We start from the raw sequence: 21605 nt of genomic DNA on the forward strand, positions 1-21605 counted from the left end.
GTTTGTTTTTTTTGGTACCTGGGATTGAACCCAGGGGTACTTGACCCCTGAGCCCCGTCCCCAGCCCTTTTTATGTTTTATTTAGAGTCAGGGTCTCCCTGAGTGGCTCAGGGCCTCGCTAAGTGGCTGAGGCTGGCCTCCAACTTGCCATCCTCCGGCCTCAGCCTCCCGAGCCTCGAGATTCTACTATCTTAAGAACTGACAGGCTTTTCAGGATTCTGGCTGGATATCGGGGTCCTGTCCTACGTCTGATGAAGACCCAGGGCTGGGGGTCTGCCTGGCTCCCTGGTCCCCCCTGACCCCAGGTTCCTTCTCCCCTCCCCCCACTCTCAACCTTTCCCCTTCCAGCCCAGGAGGGGAGCAGGGCCCCAGGACATCCTGGCTCCAGGTTTTGAAAAGAGAAAAACAATAAAATTCAAAAAAACCACCCAGCTCAGAACAAAACCACACGTCCTGGCGCCGACCCAAGTCCAGAGGCTCCAGGAGATTCTGAGAAGGGAATTTCTTGGAAAGAGCCTCGGCCTCTGCCAGCCCCGACCCGCCCTGGGGCCTCCGTATTGTGGGAGGGAGGTCGAGAGGAGGCTGGGGAAGGAAGGGGACCCCCCGGGGGACACAGGCAGACACACAGTCTGCCACCAACCCAGCTGAGACTCGGGCAGAAGGGGCTTCTGGGGGCCCCGGCTGCGGATGGAGCCTCCGGTCCCCAGGCTGGGCCTCCACTGGGCTCCAGGGTAAGGAGAGGTGTCTGGGGGGAACTCGGCTCCTTTCTCCAGAACATTCTGTTCTTGACTCTCACATTCTGGAACCTTCTTCCTCAGCCCCCAGACCTGCCCTGACCAGGATCACAAAGCCCTCTCCCCCCCCCTGCACCAACGGGGCTCTGTGCCTCTTTTCCCACAATGCACTCTGCCCAAACCATCCCAGGAAGGGTCTAGGATTCAGAGAGGGCTACCGTCTTGCTTAAGGACACACAGCAAAAAGCCAGCCGGCCGGCCTTGGCCTCCGGCTTCTCCCAGCCCAGCACTCACCACGAGGAACGGCCCCTCGGTCTGGCAGAGGCGAATCAGGATGACCAAAGGGATGCACATCATGGACGACAGGGCCAGGCCCCAGCCAAACCCGATGGCCCAGTTTGGGTACACGTAGACTTTGTTGTAGGTCAGGGGCACGTACTTGGCGAGAGAAAAGACAAAACATCCCTACAGAGAGAGAGAAGGGGGCCGTCAGAGGGGGGTCCTGGGCCGCTCAGAGGTGCAGGGACTTCTGGGACCAGGACGGGCCTCAACCTAAGAATTGAGGGAGCAGAATCTCCTGAGAATCTCCTTCCTGTGAGAATCTGACCAAGTCACCTCCCAGAGGGTGACACCATCCCACCACCACCACCACCAAGTGCAGCCTATCCAACCTCAGGGAGCGAGGGATGAAGAAACTGAGGGTCAGGCTGGGCGCAGTGGGGCACGCTTGTCATCCCAGTGGCTCTGGAGGCTGAGGCAGGAGGATCGTAAGGTGGAGGCCAGCCTCAGCAACTTAGTGAGGCCTTAAGCAACTCAGGGAGACCCTGTCTCTAAATAAAATGCAAAATAGGGCTGGGGACGGGGCTCAGCGGTCCAGGGTCCCCGAGTTCAATTCCTGGTAACAAAAAAAAAAAGAAAAAAAAGAATCTGAGGGTCAGAGTGACAGGCACTGGTCATGAATAAGCTTTCAGTGGGGACAAGAACATGCACTGAGATGGACTCAACGCCTCTCTGCCAGGGGTCAACTCAGCTGTGGTCCATGGTTGCTATAGTTACTTTTCTGGGGAAAAAAAATTTCAGGGGTGGGGGGACCCCATCATATTAAATGATATTGGTAATAAAGTCGTCAGCTCCCACCAGAACCCCTTCAGAGTGACCTTGTTCCAGAGGTGGGGAAACAGAGGCCCAAAGAGGGACCTGGCTGCTTGAGGTCACTCAACAAGCTAACAGCAGTGCTGACCCAGCGTGGCCTGGGAGCAGAGGGCCCCTGGTGCTCCTTATGGGGACTTCCAAGATGGCGGCCACTTCCAAGATGGCGGCCACTTCCAAGATGGCGGCCACTTCCAAGATGGCGGCCACTTCCAAGATGGCGGCCACCTCCAAGATGGCGGCCACCTCCAAGATGGCGGCCACCTCCAAGATGGCGGCCACCTCCAAGATGGCGGCCACCTCCAAGATGGCGGCCACCTCCAAGATGGCGGCCACTCCCAAGATGGCGGCAGCCCCAGGAAGGGCAAAGTGGGCCACCACTGTCCCCACGTCCTGAGGGGCTATGAGGTCTCCTCAACCTTGGGAGAGCCCAGAACATTCCTCTGTGAGGACGTCCTCTCTCGAAGCCACCATCCTCATCCCACCGTGGAAACAACATGTCCGCTGTCCATGGAAACTCCCACGCCTACCACTGGACGTCCACCTCACCGAGCTCACAGGCTCCGGGAGAGTCAGCGGGGAGCTCGGTCCTCCACGGTCACCTCCACCCACCCTGGCTGCACCCTACCCTTTCAGAACACAGGTGGCTTCCTTGGCCGGGGACGACCGTCCTGTCCCCTCTGCCCAACAAACTCCTATTCATCCCTCAGAACTCATCTCTGGGAACCCTTCTAGAGTGGCCTCTGTCCCAGAATCTGAAGGGAGACCCCAGAGATGTCCCCACCCCCCCAGAGCCCAATCAGGGCTGTACTCACAACACAGAGAACCGGGGTGATGACAGTCCAGCTGTACTTCATCCAGGGCCCAGGCCGATAGCCGATCATGTCCTCAATACCATCATAAAAGTTGTCACCACCTGCACAAGACAGCGGGGGACGCTGGGTGACAGAGTACGGTGACCGTGGTGTGGCACACTGGTGACATGTGACATTCTGCCTCGGGGAATGCTGTGTCAGGGGGCTCAAGGGACCATGACCAGGTCTCTGGATGCACCTTGAACCCTCACAGCACTGGGGCTATCTGGACCGCTCTCTGGATAAATGGTATTAAGTCGGACCGAGAAGGGGCACCTCAGAGAAGAGAGGCCGGGAAGAGGAGGCCTTTCTGTTAATCTCACTGCTCCTGAAGCTTCCCCGTGTAGAGAGGCCCAAAGGAGAGGCTTAGGGAAGAATATGCCGGAATCTCTACTCACCAAATATCCAGGCAATAACAACACATTCAAAGAATGCAACCCACAGAAGGCATACACCACTAGCTGCATAGTAGTCAAAGAGTTGAAACACATACATGCCACCCTGTAAGGAAAAAAAGAACAACACATCTGAGGTTGAGTTCTTGTTTGGGTTCTAATTCCCTTCATATACAAAGAGCTCTGGCAAATCAATAACAAAAAAATACTCCCAAAAGAAAAAAAAATGGGTGACACAGGATGACCGGATAAATGTGTATAAAAAGATGTCCAGGTTCACGGTTTGAAGTTTGAACCTTCTTTAACTCGGACACACAGAGACGGAAAGTACACAAACAACATTGTCTTAGCAAAAATAATGGCCAAAATAATGGCCGCCGAATCAAGTGCAGTTAACACACAGGACTCCAGTCCCACCCAGCTTGAGGAGGGACGCAGCAGGGCAGGCCCGGGGTGACGCTGGGCTTGTGTTGGCTGAGCGCGTTGTCTCTCTGGCTTTCCTCTTGCTAGAGGTGCCAAGGCACGGTGACACACCTGCTCCTGTCACCTCTTGGGCGCTCTCTCTGTTAATTTTATTTATTATTGGTTCCACGGATTGGACCCACTGAGACCCCGTCCCCAGCCCTTTTTATTATTTTTTTATTTAGAGACAGGGTCTCGCTAAGTTGCTGAGGCTGGCCTCCAACTTGGGATCCTCCTGCCTCAGCCTCCTGGGTTATGTGTGCCAGCCTATTTTAAGTTGAGCCCCCTCCTGGCCCCTGGCCACTCTGAACCGTGGATCTGCCCCCATCAGCCAGAAACCCACACGTCCCCCGGCCTCAGCCCTGAAGGGCCACACGTGTCCGGCAGCCTTGACTGGGGGGTCCGCGGGGACCCTCCGAGTGTGTCCACCTCCCCTCGAGGCGGAGAAGGGTGGAGCCGAGCTGTGGTTAAAGGGATCTCGGTGGACGCTCCCCTTCATCAGACCTCCCAGGCCAGGGAGGGACCCGGGGCAGCGGATGGTCACAGTGTGACCGTGACAACGAGTAAAAAAATAAATAAAAAGGAAGGTCCTTCGAGAACCCCCTCCCCCCAAAAATCTGGGTCAACTGCTGGGTCCGGAGTCCCCCGTGCTGCCCCCGCGTGGCTCAGTCCTGGGCAGAGACCAAGGTCCACAGCAGGCGGGGGGAGCCCGGCCCTGCCCACGTGTGGCCATGGCCAGGGGCAGTCAGCGCCCCCCACCTTCCACAGGGACAAGGGGAGTCCCCGTGCCACACAGGGAGGGCCAGGCACCTCCATGCCCATTGTCACCATCATTGTCACCTGTCACCATTATTGTCACCTACCTGCCAGCATCATTGTCACCCACCTCCATCACCACTGTCACCGTCATTGTCACCTATCTGTGTCACCCTTGTCACCCTCATTGTCACCTACATCTGTCACCATCGTCACCCTCATTGTCACCTACATCTGTCACCATCGTCACCCTCATTGTCACCTACATCTGTCACCATCGTCACCCTCATTGTCACCTACATCTGTCACCATCGTCACCCTCATTGTCACCTACATCTGTCACCATCGTCACCCTCATTGTCACCTACATCTGTCACCATCGTCACCCTCATTGTCACCTACATCTGTCACCATCGTCACCCTCATTGTCACCTACATCTGTCACCATCGTCACCCTCATTGTCACCTACATCTGTCACCATCGTCACCCTCATTGTCACCTACATCTGTCACCATCGTCACCCTCATTGTCACCTACATCTGTCACCATTGTCACCAATATTGTCACCCACTTCCATCATCAATGTCACCCTCATTGTCACCTGTCATCACCCTCATTGTCACCCACCTCTGTCACCCTCATCATCACCTACATCTGTCACCATTGTCACCATCATTGTCACCCACCTTCATCATCATTGTCACCCTCATTGTCACCTACCTCCGTCCACCTGCCTCCTTCGCCATCACCACCCTCATCGTCACCTCCCTCGGTCGCCCTCATCGTCACCTCCCTCGGTCGCCCTCATCGTCACCTCCCTCGGTCGCCCTCATCGTCACCTCCCTCGGTCGCACTCTGTCACCTACCTCTGTCACCATCGTCAGCCCCAGCAGGTAGCTGATGCCACACACGATGGCGATGAAGATCTCCCGGCGATAACCCTTCCTTAGGAAGGACGGGTAGAGGTCCACCAAGGACGTGATCTGTCCTTCGACTTCGACAAACTGCGGGGACAGGAGGAGCCGTGAGGTGTGCCCAGAGGACGGCCCGACGCGTGCGAGGGGACGGGGGCCAGGACCACCCTTGTGACCAGAGACAGGTCAAGTCCAGGGGCCTTCTGAGCAGGGAACCCTGGGCCGTGCGGGGTCGAGCCACAGGGTCCCCACACGGCGCACCCAGTGTGCCACACGCAGGGGGCTCCTTAGCCAACGTGTGACCGAAACGTGGAGCTCAGCGCCCACTTGCTGGGTGGCTCGGGGGCATATGTGGCCTTGGTGTCCCCCTGGGAGAACGGAAGTTGATCCCGGTGGATCCGCACACCCAGGTGTGTGAGCGACACGAGGATCCACGAATCCACCCCGGGGCTTCCAAAGGTAGCAAAGGTGACTTGAGAGGGACCCTCCCTCGGTGACATTCCGGAGCCAGTCTCCATCTCTCCGTCTCCATGCAGAACAATCCATCGTGGAGACTGCGCCAGGGGAACTGCCTCATTTTTGAAATGGTGACATGAAACTCCACCTCCTGGACATAGATCATCATTGATCTAACCCAAGCCCCCAACTGACAGGCTTCCAGGTTTCTGCTCCTACTCCCCCAGACAGTGACACTTCCTCTCCCCATCTGTCCTCAGGCTCACATGTCCTGGGGCAAGGTCTCAGCAGGGCAGTTTGGGGATTAAAGGACCCGCAGAGGCATTTAAATTTCAGGGAGACCCTGTGTCCCCCCTCACAGGGCTGACATGTTCCCCACGTCCCCCAAGTTCCCACGGCCATCATTGGCGGAGAAAGGACCCCGGCCTAACGTGGCTTCCCTGGCTCAGTCCCCCGGGGGGTGGGGGGCCTGGGGATCCAGGGACTTGGGCTCAACACCACCTGTCCCCTGTGTCTGAGTGACAGGCCATCTGAGCACCGAGCCTCGAGTCCCAGGCTCTGCACAGACGGGGTAAGGAGTGACTGCCCTCCCCGGGGCTGGCTTTGAGCGCTTCCTGGTATCCTTAAGGTCATCTGCGGACCTGGGCCTTCTGGAGAGGGGCCTGTCCCCACCCGGGGCCCCGTGTCCCCGAGGGAGGAAAGAATCTCATGCTTAACCGTCCCCTCTGGCTCAGGAAGCAGTTTCTCCCAAGCCCGGGTGGCCTCCTTAGGGCCTGTGGGGATGTCACGCCTCATTGGTCATTAACCTCTGTGTTTGGCTCTGTCCCCGCCCGCGAGCGGACCTCTGGCAGAGGTTCTAGAAGCTTCGTGCCCGGGGCCTCCAAAGGCCAAACCCATGAACCAGGAATGATTAACGGCGTCCCCACTTGCTGACCATCAGCCCAGACGGGACTCGGATTTTGCTTTGAGTTTCCCAAGGGTCCTCTCCTCCTGTCTTTCCCGCTAACCCGGGTCCCCTGTCTGCCAAAGCCTCTACTGTGTTCCTTTTCTTAATTCGGAGGCCCCAGAGATTGAACTCAGGGTCACTTGGCCACGGAGCCTGGTCCCCAGCCCTGTTTTGTGTTTTATTTAGAGACAGGGTCTCCCTGAGCGGCTTAGGGCCTCGCTTTCGCTGAGGCTGGCCTCCACTTTGCGATCCTCCTGCCTCGGCCTCCCCAGCCCCTCTGGGAAGACAGGCATATTTAGTCGCACCCTGCTCAGACCCCGGGGGCTGAAACCAACTTGAAATATCCCCTGAAGGCAGCGAATCAGGTCCCCACCCCAGGGGACAGTCCCATCACCCGGGTGGCTACGTACCTGACTATCCAGTCCAAGCAAGAGAAGCATAATAAAGAAAAGAATCGACCAAAAGGTGGGGAGCGGCATCATGGTCACAGCTTTGGGGTATGCAATGAAGGCCAAGCCAGGACCTACAAGGGAGAGAAAAAACGGGAAGGGGGAGACACAAGGTAGGGGACGCGTCAGTGACCAGGCCACTCAGCACCCCGGGCCTCACCGCAAAGACTCTCGGATCTGAGGTGGGCCTCCCAAACCCAAGACCCGGGAGCCGGGTCTGTCACCTGGGGAGAGACACCAGGCCTGTCTTGCTTGGGGTGGGTAGGGGGACACACCGGGGCATCTGTCTCTTATGCAGCAAGAGTGGCCTCCAAGATTGGCCTCCAAGACTGGCCTCCAAGAGTGGCCTCCAAGATTGGCCTCTGCAGAGGCCCAGAACTGTGCGGACTCAGGGTTGTCGGGGAGCAGGGTTGGAGGACCGAGGCCCAGGGAGTCAGGAGAAGTGGGGGACCCCGCCACCTCTCCCCGGCCACCTGGGCTGGAAAGTCCTGGTGGTCTGACCGCTGGAGGCCTCCTGGTTTGCAAACAGAAGGTCTCTACACCTCTCTGTGCACTCCCGCGAGGCGCGCTGGGCCACCCAGGGCCCAGCCCCACGGGGACAGGCACCCCCCCAAGCTCAGGAGACAGACGGCCACGTTCAGACGCCCAGCACTTCCTGTCTGTATCTCCCCCCAGGACCTTGGAGGGCCTCACCTAAAAGTGAGGGGACAGGTCACCCCAAGGGTGTCTGTCCAGATGCTCAGAGGCAGAGACCATGTCCTTCCCCACACACACACACACACACACACAAATAAAGAGCTCTCGGTTTCAAATGAGTGGATTTGGCTGCAGGGGGTGGGCACAGGAGTGTGGTCAGCTCCCCGGGCAGCCTGTGGCTGGAATTATTCTGGAAATAGAAAGGTCTCCTCCTCCTGCCTCTGAAAGGGGGCAAGGCATGGTTTTTAAAGCAAACATTATGCGCCAAATGAATGCTCTGAGGATGGGAGGGCCGGGCGCCGGGCACACGCCAGTCATCCCACGGGAGGCTGAGGCAGGAGGATCTCGAGTTCAAAGCCAGCCTCAGCCAAAGCGAGGCCCTAAGCAACTCAGAGAGACCCTGTCTCTCAATAAAATGCAAAATAGGGCTGGGGACAGGGCTCCGTGGTCGAGGGCCCCTGGGTTCAATCCCTGGTACCAAAAAATGTCCCCAGTACAATGTTAACAACCCCAAAGGTGGCAGAGGAGGGCGGGTCTCTTCAGAAGGAGAAGTCGACTCAGCCAGACCCCAACAATGGCCTTGGCCTTGACCAGTGGTTTCTTAGGGTGACCCTAAGTGGCCTAAGGGGCTCCTTTCAAGCCCAAAGGCTACTTGAATGGACCCAAGTGTGGACGGCTGAGAACTGGATTCAGAGAAAATAGGCTTCCTGCCCAGGACAAGTTTGGAATCGAGATCAGGGTTAAAATAGCGCATCTGCAGCCGGGCCCATCAAGGAGGCCAGAGGAGGGGAGCACCATGGTCCCCCTAATGCCACAGCAGTGGTCCTGACTGGTTCACATCAAGAGTGAGGAGTTGGGCCGGGGACAGCGGTGCACGCCTGCAACCCCAGTGGCTCGGGAGGCTGAGGCAGGAGGATCTCAAATTAGAGGCCAGCCTCAGTGACTTAGCAACTCAGTGAGACCTTGTCTCTAAATAACATAAAAAGGGCTGGGGAAGGGGCTCCGTGGTGAAGCACCCCTGGATCCAATCCCTGGTACCAAAAAAAAAAATTGAGGATTTTGGTCGAGTCAATTGGGAGACAGATGTAAAATGGGACTCCCTCCCCAGCCTCCTGCCAGGGCCTCCCAAAGATGCTCAATTTTTCTGTGTCTGGATTTTAATTCTGCTTTTCTCAAGCCAGGCTCTGGGAGAGGGTCCCAAAGTCTTTCCCTAAGAGCTGATGGTGAACTTGGGGGGGGGGGGCAGGGAAGCCCCCACCGGAGCCAGGCTGTGTCCCCGCCCAGCGCTCCCATCTGGCTACTTAATTATCTCATCTAAATACACTGTGGCTCAATATGGTGCTCGTTAAAAGCTTATTAGAGAAATAATCGCTCTAGAGGTTACCGGCGGCTCCTGGCCATCCCCACGGGGAATGAATGACCAGATGTTTGAAGTGGACACAGTGGAGAGTTCGGAAGCGGCTCAGGTTGCCCAGAGATGGATATGCAAAAGCGCCCAACCGTCCACAGAGAAAGTTCTAGATCACAGAGAAAGTTCTCTGTGTCTTCCACCACACCACCATCCAGACCCTGCCCTGGGCCATGTCAATCCACCCACAGGACTTTGCAAAAGTCCCTACCATCTACGGGCAAAGCGGGGAACGGGGTTCCCTGGGTCCCCCTCAACACTCCCAACTGGCCATGGAAATTTCTAGAATCATTTTGGGTGTCCTTGATCTGTCTCTGGGGACTGTCTCTGAAGGTCTGATTTGGAAGGAGGGAAAGAGAGGCATGTAGGGGGCCGGGGGGCTGGATTTTGCAGGTGGTTTTGCAGCTTTGGGAGGGGGCGCGGGTGTCCCAAGGATGAGACCTGGCAGGGGACAGGGGACAGGGGACTCCAGGAGTCGGAGGAGCCCAGGCAAATGCTCACACCTGAAAGGCTAGAGATTGTCACAGGTGTCCCAGGCTCAGAAGAGGGACACGGTGTGTGGGGGGGGTTTATCCAGCAGGTGGAGCCTGGGGTTATGGAGGGACAGGGCGAGGGGGCCAGGAGACCCCTGTTCTGGCTCTCACCCCCTCCCAGAGTGACCGCTGGCCTCCACCTCAGAAATGCCCGGATGTTCAATGCCAAAGTGGCCCCTGGGACCCCAGATCGGGGGACACCGCCTTGCATCTCAAATGCATGACCTTGGAGGAGGCCAAGGACAAGGGCAGGGTCAAGAGAACAGCCTGCCCCTGGTCTGCCCCGGTATGCTCCAAAGGGACTTGAGCCCAGGACCCTCACCTGGGTCCAGGCGACCCTAGAGCGGTTGTGACAGACGTCAGGAAGTCGGGGGGGGGGGTCTCAGCGGTGACAACCCCACCCACCCTTCCAGACAAGGGACAAGGACCCTCCTGAGGGACCCGGGCAGGACCGAGAAGGGCCCAAGAAGCCAGGAAAAGAAGAGTTTGGGGACCTCGGGAGCCTTATCATCTGAAGCCACTGTCGTCTGAAAGTCTCCAGCGCAGGACATCAGCAGCTGTGACCGCGTCCTGGAACCCAGATCCCTGAGACACTGGGGCCACCAAGAGCCCACCATGGCCAGGCGACATGACAGGGTTCCAGGTCCCCCAGGTCCCCGACCCGACAGAGGACTCAGGGTTCGGACGCGGAGCAGGCATCGCCTGTGACTCCACGTGTCCCCAGGAGGCGGGGGACACTGCGCTTCCCACCTGCCCACGGCCTGGGAGGGGCGCCTTCCACTCCCTCTGGCCCCGCCCTGACGGCCCCCGAGGGGTTTGATTGGCTCCCGGGGATTTGATTGACGGACGGAGGACCCGGAGCTTGGATGGACCGAGTGGCCGGGAGGGAGCGCATGCGCACTGAGAGCAAAGGGCCAAACCCCGTCGCCCAGGCTGGGGGGGAAGGTGGCCAGGCCATGATGCCATGGCGACGGGGTGGTTTCTGTCCCTGAAACCGGGAATGGGCTGCAAAAGGGCGGACACACCACGTCGCCGTCCCCGATGTCACCGCCTCCCCATTGCATTCCTGCTGCCCCCTGGGGCCAGTTGCAGTGACAATTTTGATTTTCCAAGGCCGCTCCTGGGCTCTGTGACCATCCGTGGGGGGGACTTCTTGGTGGGGGGGGAGGTCTCTTTTGGAAATCAGGCTCATTCCCCCCATCCCCCCTGGGGGGGGGGTCTGGCTTCATGCCTGCAGTACTCGGCTTAAACACTAGGTGGCAGTGCCCACCACCACTGCCACCGAGGCTACCGTACCTGACTCAGCCACATCAGCAATGTCCACCCCTTGCTCTTGTGCCATGAAGCCCAGGATGGAAAAAATTGCGAAGCCAGACACAAAACTGGTACCACTGTTCAGGCATCCCAGCAGCATACAGTCCCTAAGTTACACATATGTCAGGGAGCAAGTTAATTCACGACACATGGAAGCCAAAAGCTTCCTACTCGTTTTTTTTTCTTTCTTTTCTTTTAAACATCATCATTTCTAGGGTCCACCAGGCCCGCCGGCGCGACACTTGCCTGTACGAGTTGTACTTGTACTTGTTGTAGCTCCCCAGGGAGGTCATGGCCCCCAGGCAGATGGCATAGGAGAAGAAGATTTGGGTCCCAGCGTCGATCCACACCTGGGAAGGGTGACAAGGAGGTGGCAGGGAAAGAGAGAGGGAAGGAGCTGTCAGTCATCGGTGGCCCGGGGGAGAAGGGGCAGGTGCCTGGCCACCAGGTGATGAGTCTCAGAGGGGACTTTGAGGTAGACAGACGAGCTGGGGGGTGGGGAGGCTGAGGCAGGAGGATTGAAAGTTGGAGGCCGGCCTCAGCCCTTGAAGCAAGGTCTTAAGCAACCGAAGCAAGATGGGTTCCCAAATAAATGTAAATGTTTTTTAAAAAGGGCTGAGTGGTGAACAGCTTCCATCCCCAGGAGCCAATAATAATAATAATAATAGGGAAGAGGTCGGTCGGATGCGTGGTAAACCCGCAGGTCCCCACGGCTCCCATGGTGACAGTGATCGTTAATGGATCACAGGCAAAAGCCGTTTTCCAGAACCTTCAACAAGCACCACCTTTCTCACTGTCCTTGGAACCTGGCCAACTCCCCGCCTCCCTCCCGAGAAGTAGACCTGACCCCCAGGAGGGTGACCAGAGAGCTGAGCTCTGGGGACAAAAGGTCGACCACTGAGCCCACAAGCCTCCTCCTCCCTGAGGTCCCGAGGCTGGGCACCCCGGGGGGTGGCTGTCAGGAAGCCATTAACTCTGCAGTTTGTGGTCACCCAGGGTGGCCTGCAGCAGTCCCAGCCCTGGGGCAGGAGCCCAGTCCCCCCCCACCCCGGGGCCAGTGCTGCTAAGGTCTGGCCCTTTCCTGGCCCAGTGCCCAAGGCAGACTCTAGAACAGGCCTCCTGGGGGGTCCTGGGCGGGATCAGAGAGGCCCTAGGCCATGCATCCTGTGCACAGCGCCCCAGAGGTGGTGGGGGACACCCGGCTGGAGGTCGTCCCCGGGCAAGAGGAAGGAGACAGCCCTGCGTTACCTGCGGATCCTCCAGGCGGGTTATGTCAGGGTACAGGTAGAACTTGATACCCTCCCCGGCGCCAGGCAGGGTCAGCCCGCGGACCAGCAGCACCAATAGCATGGCGAAGGGGAAGGTGGCGGTGAAGTAGACAACCTGCAAGGGGGGACCACAGGGACCATGAGCGTCTCGCCCCGTCCTCCCCTCTCCAAGAGGAAGGAAGAAACAGAAAAGCAGAGACTTCTACTAGAGCCAGGCTATGCAACCTCACGTGCTGTGTGACCTTCGACAAGTCGCTTAACTTCTCTGAACCTGTTGCTTCAAACTAAAACCTAAGCATCATACGATTATTCTTCTGGTCTAAGTCCAGAATATGGTGGGGGACCACAGAGAGCACAAATTCCTCTCTGCCACACACAGAGGGAGAATTCGAGCCAGGCACGGTAGTGGCCCATGCCTGTCATCCCAGCAGCTGGGGAGGCTGAGGCAGGAGGATCGGGAGTTGGAGGCCAGCCTCTGCAATTTGTCTCTCAATTAAAAAAAATTTAAAAGGGCTGGGGACGGGGCCGGCTCCGTGGTGAGGTGCCCCTGGGTTCAGTCCCCAGGGCCAACTCTGCCACCGGCTCCCTGAATCTCATTCTTCTTCCAGGGCCTCAGGACCCGTCCCCCTCCCTCCTCCCCCACCCCCTGACCTTTCTTTCTTTTCTTTGAGGCTAAAAATCCTCATAACTTTCCAAGAACGGAGGGGGAGGGAGGGCCAGGAAGCCCCAGAAGAGTCAAGAAAGTCAGCCCGTCTGTCCCTCCCTTCCTGCAGACAGACGGTCAGGAGACCCTGGCCAACTCCCACCTCTGGGGGGGCCCTGGGTGGGCCACACCCCAGCGGGTGAACAATAGCCGCAGACAGCAGCAGCTCCGCGGGGTCCCCCCTGGGGGCTCCCACTTCAAAGCGGCCTCGGGCTATGCCCAGAGCCAGTGTCGTGGGGGGCCATTTCCCTTGTTGGGGGACGGGTTTCACTTATTTCACGGTTTGTACCTATTAACTCATTTAACTCCCAAAGCAGGTTTGGCAAGAGCTGGGGACCTTGCTAGCTGCATCTTCTACATGAGAAAGATGGGAACAGAGAGCTCAGGTCACCCTCACGGGGTCCTGAGTCAGCAGGTGTCAGAGGTGGGGTCTTTCTTTGGGTCTCAGTAAATGGTGGAGGCTGGCCTCCAAACTCCCGGTCCTCCTGCCTCAGCCTCCCGAGAGACAATGGAATTCTAGACATGAGCCACTGTGCCCAGCGTTGGAGGTGGTGGGATTTGATCTAGGTCAACGACTTCCAGGGTCTCTACATCTTTGAGGGGGCAGGGTGTGGTTGCTATTTACCCCCCAAAACCTGGTGGGGTCACACGGCTTTGGTGCCTGTGAAGACAGCCTCCCTTGTTTTGCAGAGTTTGCTCCGAGGATGAGCCCCTGAGAGTGTCTCTCCATATTTCCGTGACTCCCCCGGGGATCCTCGAGGGAGAAGCTGGTGCCAGACGCCACCCGCGGGGGCCTCTGGCGGTGGCCCGGCAGGACGCGTGGCAGGACGCGGTACTTTTCCGCTCTGCCTGGTGAAACTCCCTGGTGCCTCTGAGAGTCCTCGGCCCCAGAGCCCTGGGGACTTAGAGGGACGGGCCAGCTTGAACCCTATTTATTGTCCACTGACAAGCTGTGTGACATTGGGCAAGTATCTTAACCTCTCTGGACCCTCCGATTCCCCATGGATAAAATGGGACTACTAACGCCCTGCACCTCGTGAGGATTCATGAGCTAAGGAGGTCCACGTCTGCTTTGGGGCATCCGTGACCACAATCACTAGCCGTTGAATGACGTAGGCCATGGCCTCTTCTGGGATATCTCAGACCCTTGGAGTCGTGAGAATCATAGAAATAGAAATGGCCAGTCGGGCGCGGTGGTGGCCCACGCCTGTCCTCTCAGCGGCTGGGGAGGCTGAGGCAGGAGGATCGCAAGTGGGAGGCCAGCCTCAGCCAAAGTGAGGCCCTGAGCCACTCAGCGAGACCCTGTGTCTCAATAAAATGCAAAACTGGGCTGGGGACGGGGCTCAGGGGTCGAGGGTCCCCAAGTTCAATCCCTGGTGACCCCCCAACCCCCCCAAAAACAGAAAGTAAGTAAGTGACTTGAGCTGAGGCCTGAGCCTCTCGGGTCTGGGTCTCTCCTGCCATCTACCTCCCCGTCCCAGGGGACCCGGGTCACCGTGAAGGCAGGCTTGGCCAGGAAGAGACCCGTCGGCCGCCTGTGGACCCAGCCCCCAGGGCAGTGGCCGTGCACTTGGTCTCTGGCCAGGACTGGGAGCCATGGCCGGCGGGCGGACGGCCGTCCTCTGGGCCACCGAGCTCCAGGAAGTCCCCAGAGCTGTTTGTCTTGGCTGCTCTGGGCTGACCCAGGCCCTGCCATTGTTCTGGGAACCGCGCCCACCCCCAGAGGAGGCCGAGGCTGAGGGTGGGGTGGGGGGAGACCGCGGGTAAGTCACGTCTCCGCACGGCCACCACTGTGACCTGGCACCCACTGGTTTGGCGTCCGTTCTACTCTGCGTGTGGCCCTTTGTCTCACGGGTCGGTCACGGTGTCTGGTGGACGCCAGCCTCCTCCATCGGACTGGATGGGACCTACCACGGGGCCTTTGCACTGGCTAGTCCTGTCTCCCTGGGAATTTTTCCCCTTGGGTCTCCAAGTCACCTCCTTGTTGAACCTTGCGCCTCAGGAGGCTGAGGCAGGAGGATCGAAAGTTGGAGGCCAGCCTCGGCCATTTAGCGAGGCCCTGAGCAACTCAGGGAGACCCTGTGTCTAAATGAAATATAAAAAGGGGCTGGGGACGGGGCTCAGGGGTTGAGCAGCCCTGGGTTCCATCCCTGGGACCAAACAGAGAGAGAGAAATAGGTCTGCAGAAGACCCTTATCAGAGGCTTGGTCCCCAGCCCGTGGCACTACAGGAGACGACAGGACCTTTACAAGTAGGGCCTAGTGGGAGACGGCAGGTCACTGGGCGTGTGCTCTGGGGGACACTAGGAACCCCAGCTCTTCCTCTCTGGCTCTCTGCCTCCCGGCTGCCGTGAGGTACCTGGCCTCCTCCATCACCCCCACTGGCCCCAGTCACCACCACCTGGAAATCCTGAGCCACGTCAGGCCTCTCTTCCTTTACGTTTTTGGGGAGCAGAGGAACCCAGGGCTTCTCGGACCAAATCGTGCATTTGGATCCAAATCTGGGGTGACGCTGCAGGGTGGCCTCCGACCCCGTAGGTCTGGAGCAGGTCCCCAGCCCTCCATCTCCTCCGAGCTCCTGGGGACCCCTGAAGCTGCCAGTCAGGTCAAAAGCGTCACAATCTGTCCACCGAGGGCTGGTGATGAGGGACACAGCTGTTGCAGGGCGCGGTGGCCCACGCCTGTCGTCCCTGCACCTCGGGAGGCCGAGGCCGGAGGATCGTGAGCTCAAAGCCAGCCTCAGCAACTCAGCAAGTCGCTAAGCAACTCAGCGAGACCCTGTCTCTAAATTTAAAAATTAAAAATAAAAAAAGGGGCTGGGGCTGGGGGCTCAGTGGTGAAGCGTCCTTAGGTTCAATCCCCGGTAACAAAATATAAAAATAAAATTAAAATAACACAGTTGTCAGAGAGGATTTTTCTCTGTTCCCAAGTGATATTACTTACAGCTCTGATATTAATTAACTGCCAACACCTGCATCTACGGCCAACACCTGCATCTACGGCCAACACCTGCATCTACCTCTAACACCTGCATCTACGGCCAACACCTGCACCCACAGGTAACACCTGCATCCACAGGTAACACCTGCATCTACGGCCAACACCTGCACCCACAGGTAACACCTGCATCCACAGGTAACACCTGCATCTACTGCTAACACCTGCATCTACCTCTAACACCTGCATCTACAGCCAACACCTGCATCTACAGCCAACACCTGCACCCACAGGTAACACCTGAATCTACCTCTAACACCTGCATCTACAGCCAACACCTGCATCTACAGCCAACACCTGCACCCACAGGTAACACCTGCATCTACGGCCAACACCTGCATCTACGGCCAACACCTGCATCTACAGGTAACACCTGCATCTACGGCCAACACCTGCATCTACGGCCAACACCTGCATCCACAGGTAACACCTGCATCTACTGCTAACACCTGCATCTACCTCTAACACCTGCATCTACAGCCAACACCTGCATCTACAGCCAACACCTGCATCTACAGCCAACACCTGCACCCACAGGTAACACCTGCATCTACCGCTAACACCTGCATCTACCTCTAATACCTGCATCTACAGCCAACACCTGCATCTACAGCCAACACCTGCACCCACAGGTAACACCTGCATCTACTGCTAACACCTGCATCTACTGCTAACACCTGCATCTACAGGTAACACCTGCATCTACAGCCAACACCTGCATCTACAGGTAACACCTGCATCTACGGCCAACACCTGCATCTACAGCCAACACCTGCATCTACAGCCAACACCTGCACCCACAGGTAACACCTGCATCTACTGCTAACACCTGCATCTACAGGTAACACCTGCATCTACGGCCAACACCTGCATCTACCTCTAACACCTGCATCTACAGCCAACACCTGCATCTACAGCCAACACCTGCACCCACAGGTAACACCTGCATCTACTGCTAACACCTGCATCTACAGGTAACACCTGCATCTACAGGTAACACCTGCATCTACGGCCAACACCTGCATCTACCTCTAACACCTGCATCTACAGCCAACACCTGCATCTACAGCCAACACCTGCACCCACAGGTAACACCTGCATCTACTGCTAACACCTGCATCTACAGGTAACACCTGCATCTACAGGTAACACCTGCATCTACGGCCAACACCTGCATCTACCTCTAACACCTGCATCTACTGCTAACACCTGCATCTATGGCCAACACCTGCACCCACAGGTAACACCTGCATCTACTGCTAACACCTGCATCTACAGGTAACACCTGCATCTACGGCCAACACCTGCATCTACCTCTAACACCTGCATCTACTGCTAACACCTGCATCTATGGCCAACACCTGCATCCACAGGTAACACCTGCATCTACTGCTAACACCTGCATCTACAGGTAACACCTGCATCTACAGGTAACACCTGCATCTACGGCCAACACCTGCATCTACCTCTAACACCTGCATCTACAGCCAACACCTGCACCCACAGGTAACACCTTGGGATGGGGAAGCACCGTGGTTGGGTCAGTCAGAGAGACCCGTCGTCCCAGCTCCAGGGATCCTGCCGGCTGGTCCCCAGACCACTGACCACGTGGAGCCAGACCCTAAGACTGGACTTCATCTCCTTTTTCTAGGGGACGGGTTCACCCCGCGGCCACGCTGGCCTCTTCCCTTTCCAGGTCAGGGAGGCCCAGGGGGCCGGGAGGAGGCAGGGGAGGGTGGGGACGGCCACTTACCTTCCCCGTGGACCGGACGCCCTTCCAGATGCAGAAGAAACAGACCAGCCACACCAACAGGAGGCAGAGCGCCAGGTCCCACTTGAGGGCACCCGGCTCGTCGATCCCCGAGGACAAGCTCAGCACGTTGCGCCTGGGAGTCAACAGAGCAGGGAGTCAGCGGGGACCCGGGGCCTAGGGGCAGAGTTGTTGGGACGTCCGGAAGGGGCCAGAAGAAGGGTCAAGGGCCCTGGGGTCCAAGATCCTTAGGCAAACCCAGGTTCAACCCGGCCTGGCTTTGGGCAGGTCAGGAAACCCCTGAGCCTCGGTTTCCTCATCTGACAAATGGGTACTGACTTTTCTACAGGACCTCGGGTGACACACTCAGCTTCACCTGGCCACCTGTGGTCCCGGCAGCTCGGGAGGCTGAGGCAGGAGGATCACAAGGTGGAGGCCAGCCTCAGCCACTTAGCGAGGCCCTAAGCAACTCAGCGAGACCCTGTCTCTAAATAAAATAGAAAAAGGGCTGGGGACAAGGCTCTGTGGTGACCATCGGGGGTTCAATCCCTGGTACCAAAAGTAAAATAAAATAAAATCTTAGCTTCATTGTTCATGGGGACCTGTGACCGGGCCTCCCCAGACCAGCCGCCGGCCTCTAATGTGGGGCAGATACTCCCCCCATGTCCTTTGGTCCCTCCCTATTTTATCGGCCCCACCCCCTTTGTTATCTGGATCTCTGTAAAATGTGCGGCCTCCCCGGAGGCAGAGCCTCCTCTCTGCGCGCTCTTTGGAGAAGCTTGCGAGGGACTTTACGGAGTCACTTTGCAGGTGACTCCATGACCCTCAGCACCAGTGACCGCTGGTGGCCTTTAGATGCCCAGAGCCCCGCCCCCTGCCCAGTCTCAGGCAGCCTCCACTCCCTCGTGGTCCTCCCTGGAGGTCCACGAGGCCCGAGCTGAAGGCCGCGCTGTGCCGTGTCCGCTGGTGCATGAGGACCCAGCACAGCTCCGCGCCCTGCGGGGGCCAGATACCATCAGGAACCCTGACCCTCGGCCAAGTCCAGGAAACACGATGCGCCCACAGGACACTCATTGTCCCCAAGCATGCAGTGCCCAGTCAGTGATCAAGAGGAGTCCCCCAGCCTCCGCCCCCTGGTGTGCCCAGGTAATCTGCCTCCTGATCTCCGAGGTCCCCACAGCACCAGCTTCTGTCTGAAGGCTCTGTGCCCCAGGAGTGGAGGGACTTTGTCCCTCGTTTGACCTTTTATAAAATAGAAATCAAGGGCTCCAGTCCTGCGAGGCGCACAGGGTGCGGGGGTGCATGCCTGTAATCCCAGCCATTCTGGAGGCTGAGGGCGGAGGATCCCAAGGGGGAGGCCAGCCTCGCAATTTAAAGAAGTTCTGTCTCAAAATAGTACTGGAAAGGCTAGGGGGTGTAGCTCAGTGGCAGTGCACCCTGGGTGTGATCACCCCGAAAAAAAACAAAATAATAATAAAGTTGCCAGGAAGGCCGGTGTCTTATCAAGACCCTTTTTGTTAAAAAAAAAAAAATATATATATATATATTATTTAAATCTTATTTGATCCAGCCCCACTTTACATATGGGGAAAACTGAGGCCTGAAAATCCATTTATACACATTCACAAAGCCTTCAGGCAGCTGGAAGAGCGGTCACTCAACCCCAGATCTCTCCAGCTACAAAGTCAGGTCCCTGTCCCTAGCGCAGTCTCCCCCCTGTCCCTGCCAGGGGCCGACGCTCTCTGGGTTCAATCCCAGTCCCCCCAAAAAAAAAAATTTAAAAAAAATTGATGCCACTCACTGGTGTCCCCTAAGCACCTTCTGACTGCCCCAGACACCCACACTGCCACCAATCCTGTCCCCAGTTGCACCACAGGACTTTTGAACAGCCTCCTCACTGGACTCCCCGCCTCCACTCTGGCCTCTACAGTCAGAGGGAATCCCAGCAGGACCCAGGCTGCCTCTGGCCTCTGCCCCTCAGCCTCCCATGGCTATCACCCCGTCCCCTAAATCTTCAGACCTAAAGGGGTTCTTTTTCCCTAGGGGGTGGGTACCAGGGATTGAACCCAGGGGCATCCACCACAGAGCCCCATCCCCGGCCCTTTTTATATTTTATTTAGAGACCAGGCCTTCCTAAGCAGCCGAGGCTGGCCTCCAACTTGTTATCCTCCTGCCTCAGCCTCCAGAGCCTGTGAAATTCTAGGCATGTGCCACCTTGCTTGGCACACCTAAAGGTTTTAAAGAGCTTGGGGACGACCTGCTGCGACTGCCTGGACCATGTGTGTTCCCAGGAAGCACCTGTCGATCATTCAACAACACCGTGCCCAAAGCAGGTGCTCAATTAATGCCACGAGCGCCGAGCACACTGATCATGCCCATTTCCTTGACGGAAAACGGAGGCTCAGCAATTCACCTAAAATCCCCCAGACAGACGTCAACCCTGGACACCTGGGTCCTGTTTCCTGCTGTCCCCCCCGACCTGGGGTCCAGCCACCCTGCAGCCCGGGACCTACGGCGGCCATCAGCCGGGCCTCTCAGCCTCCCCTGTCTCTCCGGCCTCGAGGGAGGAGACCCAGAGTCCACGACTTTATTATCCAAGAAGAGCCGTGACTCATTCCAGGGTGGGATCCAAGAACTGGAATAATGACCGGGCTCCCGGCTGCCGTCCAGAGATGTCAATGCGTCCCCGAGTGGGACCAATGGCTTCCTCTTGACCAAGGGCCAGCTGTTTGTTGGCCACAGCTGTCCCCTGGGGACCGGCACGGGGCAACAATTATAAAAGGACCCGTCCGCCCCGCGCTCGGGGCCGCACAAGCCTCCCCCGGCCTCTCCCCCGGCCTCCGCCTCCTTCCAACAGCTGCCGAGGAAGATTGGGGACTGTTTGGAGATATGACTCATGTGGCTTTGATTCTAATAACGTCTAATGAGACGCGCGGGCTCCCGGGAGGCCCCCGGGGGAGCCCAGGAGGAAGGCCGGGCTCCGCCTGCTGAAGGGCATGGGGCCAGGTTGGGCCTCCGTCTGTCCTCCAGAACCTGAGCCCGGGAGGCAGACCTCGGGACAAAGGTGACCTCAGATGGCAAGGCTCAGAGAGAGATGGGCTGGCTTTGGCCAATTATAAAGCCAATCCCAGGGGCCCTGGTGGCTGGGCATATAGAGAAGGGGGACATCTCCTGGCTTGGGTGGTCCCTGCCTGGAATTCCAGCCACTGGGGAGGCTGAGGCAGGAGGATCGCGAGTTGGAGGCTGAGACTTGGCAACTTGGTGAGACCCTGGCTCCACGTAAAATATAGAAAGGGCTGGGGATGGGGCTCGGGGGTGAAGGGCCCCTGGGTTCCGTCTGCAGGACACCACAGAGTCTGGGGTGCGTGACGTCCAACGGTACTTTGCATTTTTCTAGCGGGTTCTGAGGACTGGGAACCAGTCAGGGCCACCCTACAGCCTTGGGGTGGCAGAGGAGGACATCAGAGACCTGAGAGGGGGTTGTGACTGACCAAGCTAGAGATGGCAGAGCGCAGGCTAGACCCCAGGTGCACAGGCTAGACCCCAGGGGGATGGGCTAACCCCAGGTGCACAGGCTAGACCCCAGGTGCACAGACTAGACCCCAGGTGCACAGGCTAGACCCCAGGTGCACGGGCTAGACCCCTGGTGCATGGGCTAGACCCCAGGTGCACAGCCTAGACCCCAGGGGCACGGGCTAGACCCCAGGTGCATGGGCTAAACCCCAGGTGCATGGGCTAGACCCCAGGGGCACAGGCTAGACCCCTGGTGCACGGGCTAGACCCCAGGTGCACGGGCTAGACCCCAGGTGCACGGGCTAGAC

The 21605-nt window shown here is 57.9% G+C and overlaps 1 protein-coding gene across 7 annotated transcripts in view; it reads right to left on the bottom strand.

The window, feature by feature from the left end:
* Positions 1–21605, bottom strand: part of SLC6A6 (solute carrier family 6 member 6) — a 53133-nt gene that overhangs the window by 875 nt on the left and 30653 nt on the right. For 6 of the 7 annotated variants that reach the window (XM_081276215.1, XM_081276213.1, XM_081276214.1 and 3 more), the window contains 9 exons: positions 17788–17920; positions 12316–12450; positions 11314–11417; positions 11050–11174; positions 7078–7190; positions 5218–5355; positions 3136–3238; positions 2699–2799; positions 1029–1199 (listed from right to left, as the gene is read on the bottom strand). In XM_081276215.1, the coding sequence (XP_081132341.1) occupies positions 1029–1199; positions 2699–2799; positions 3136–3238; positions 5218–5355; positions 7078–7190; positions 11050–11174; positions 11314–11417; positions 12316–12450; positions 17788–17920 (1123 nt within the window). Of the gene's footprint in view, positions 1–1028; positions 1200–2698; positions 2800–3135; positions 3239–5217; positions 5356–7077; positions 7191–11049; positions 11175–11313; positions 11418–12315; positions 12451–17787; positions 17921–21605 lie in introns of those variants that run through there. The other variant, XM_081276218.1, reaches the window with a different exon arrangement.

This window comes from Spermophilus citellus (genome assembly GCF_964194105.1).
Source record: "Spermophilus citellus genome assembly, chromosome: 19".
Taxonomy (NCBI): Eukaryota; Metazoa; Chordata; class Mammalia; order Rodentia; family Sciuridae; genus Spermophilus; species Spermophilus citellus.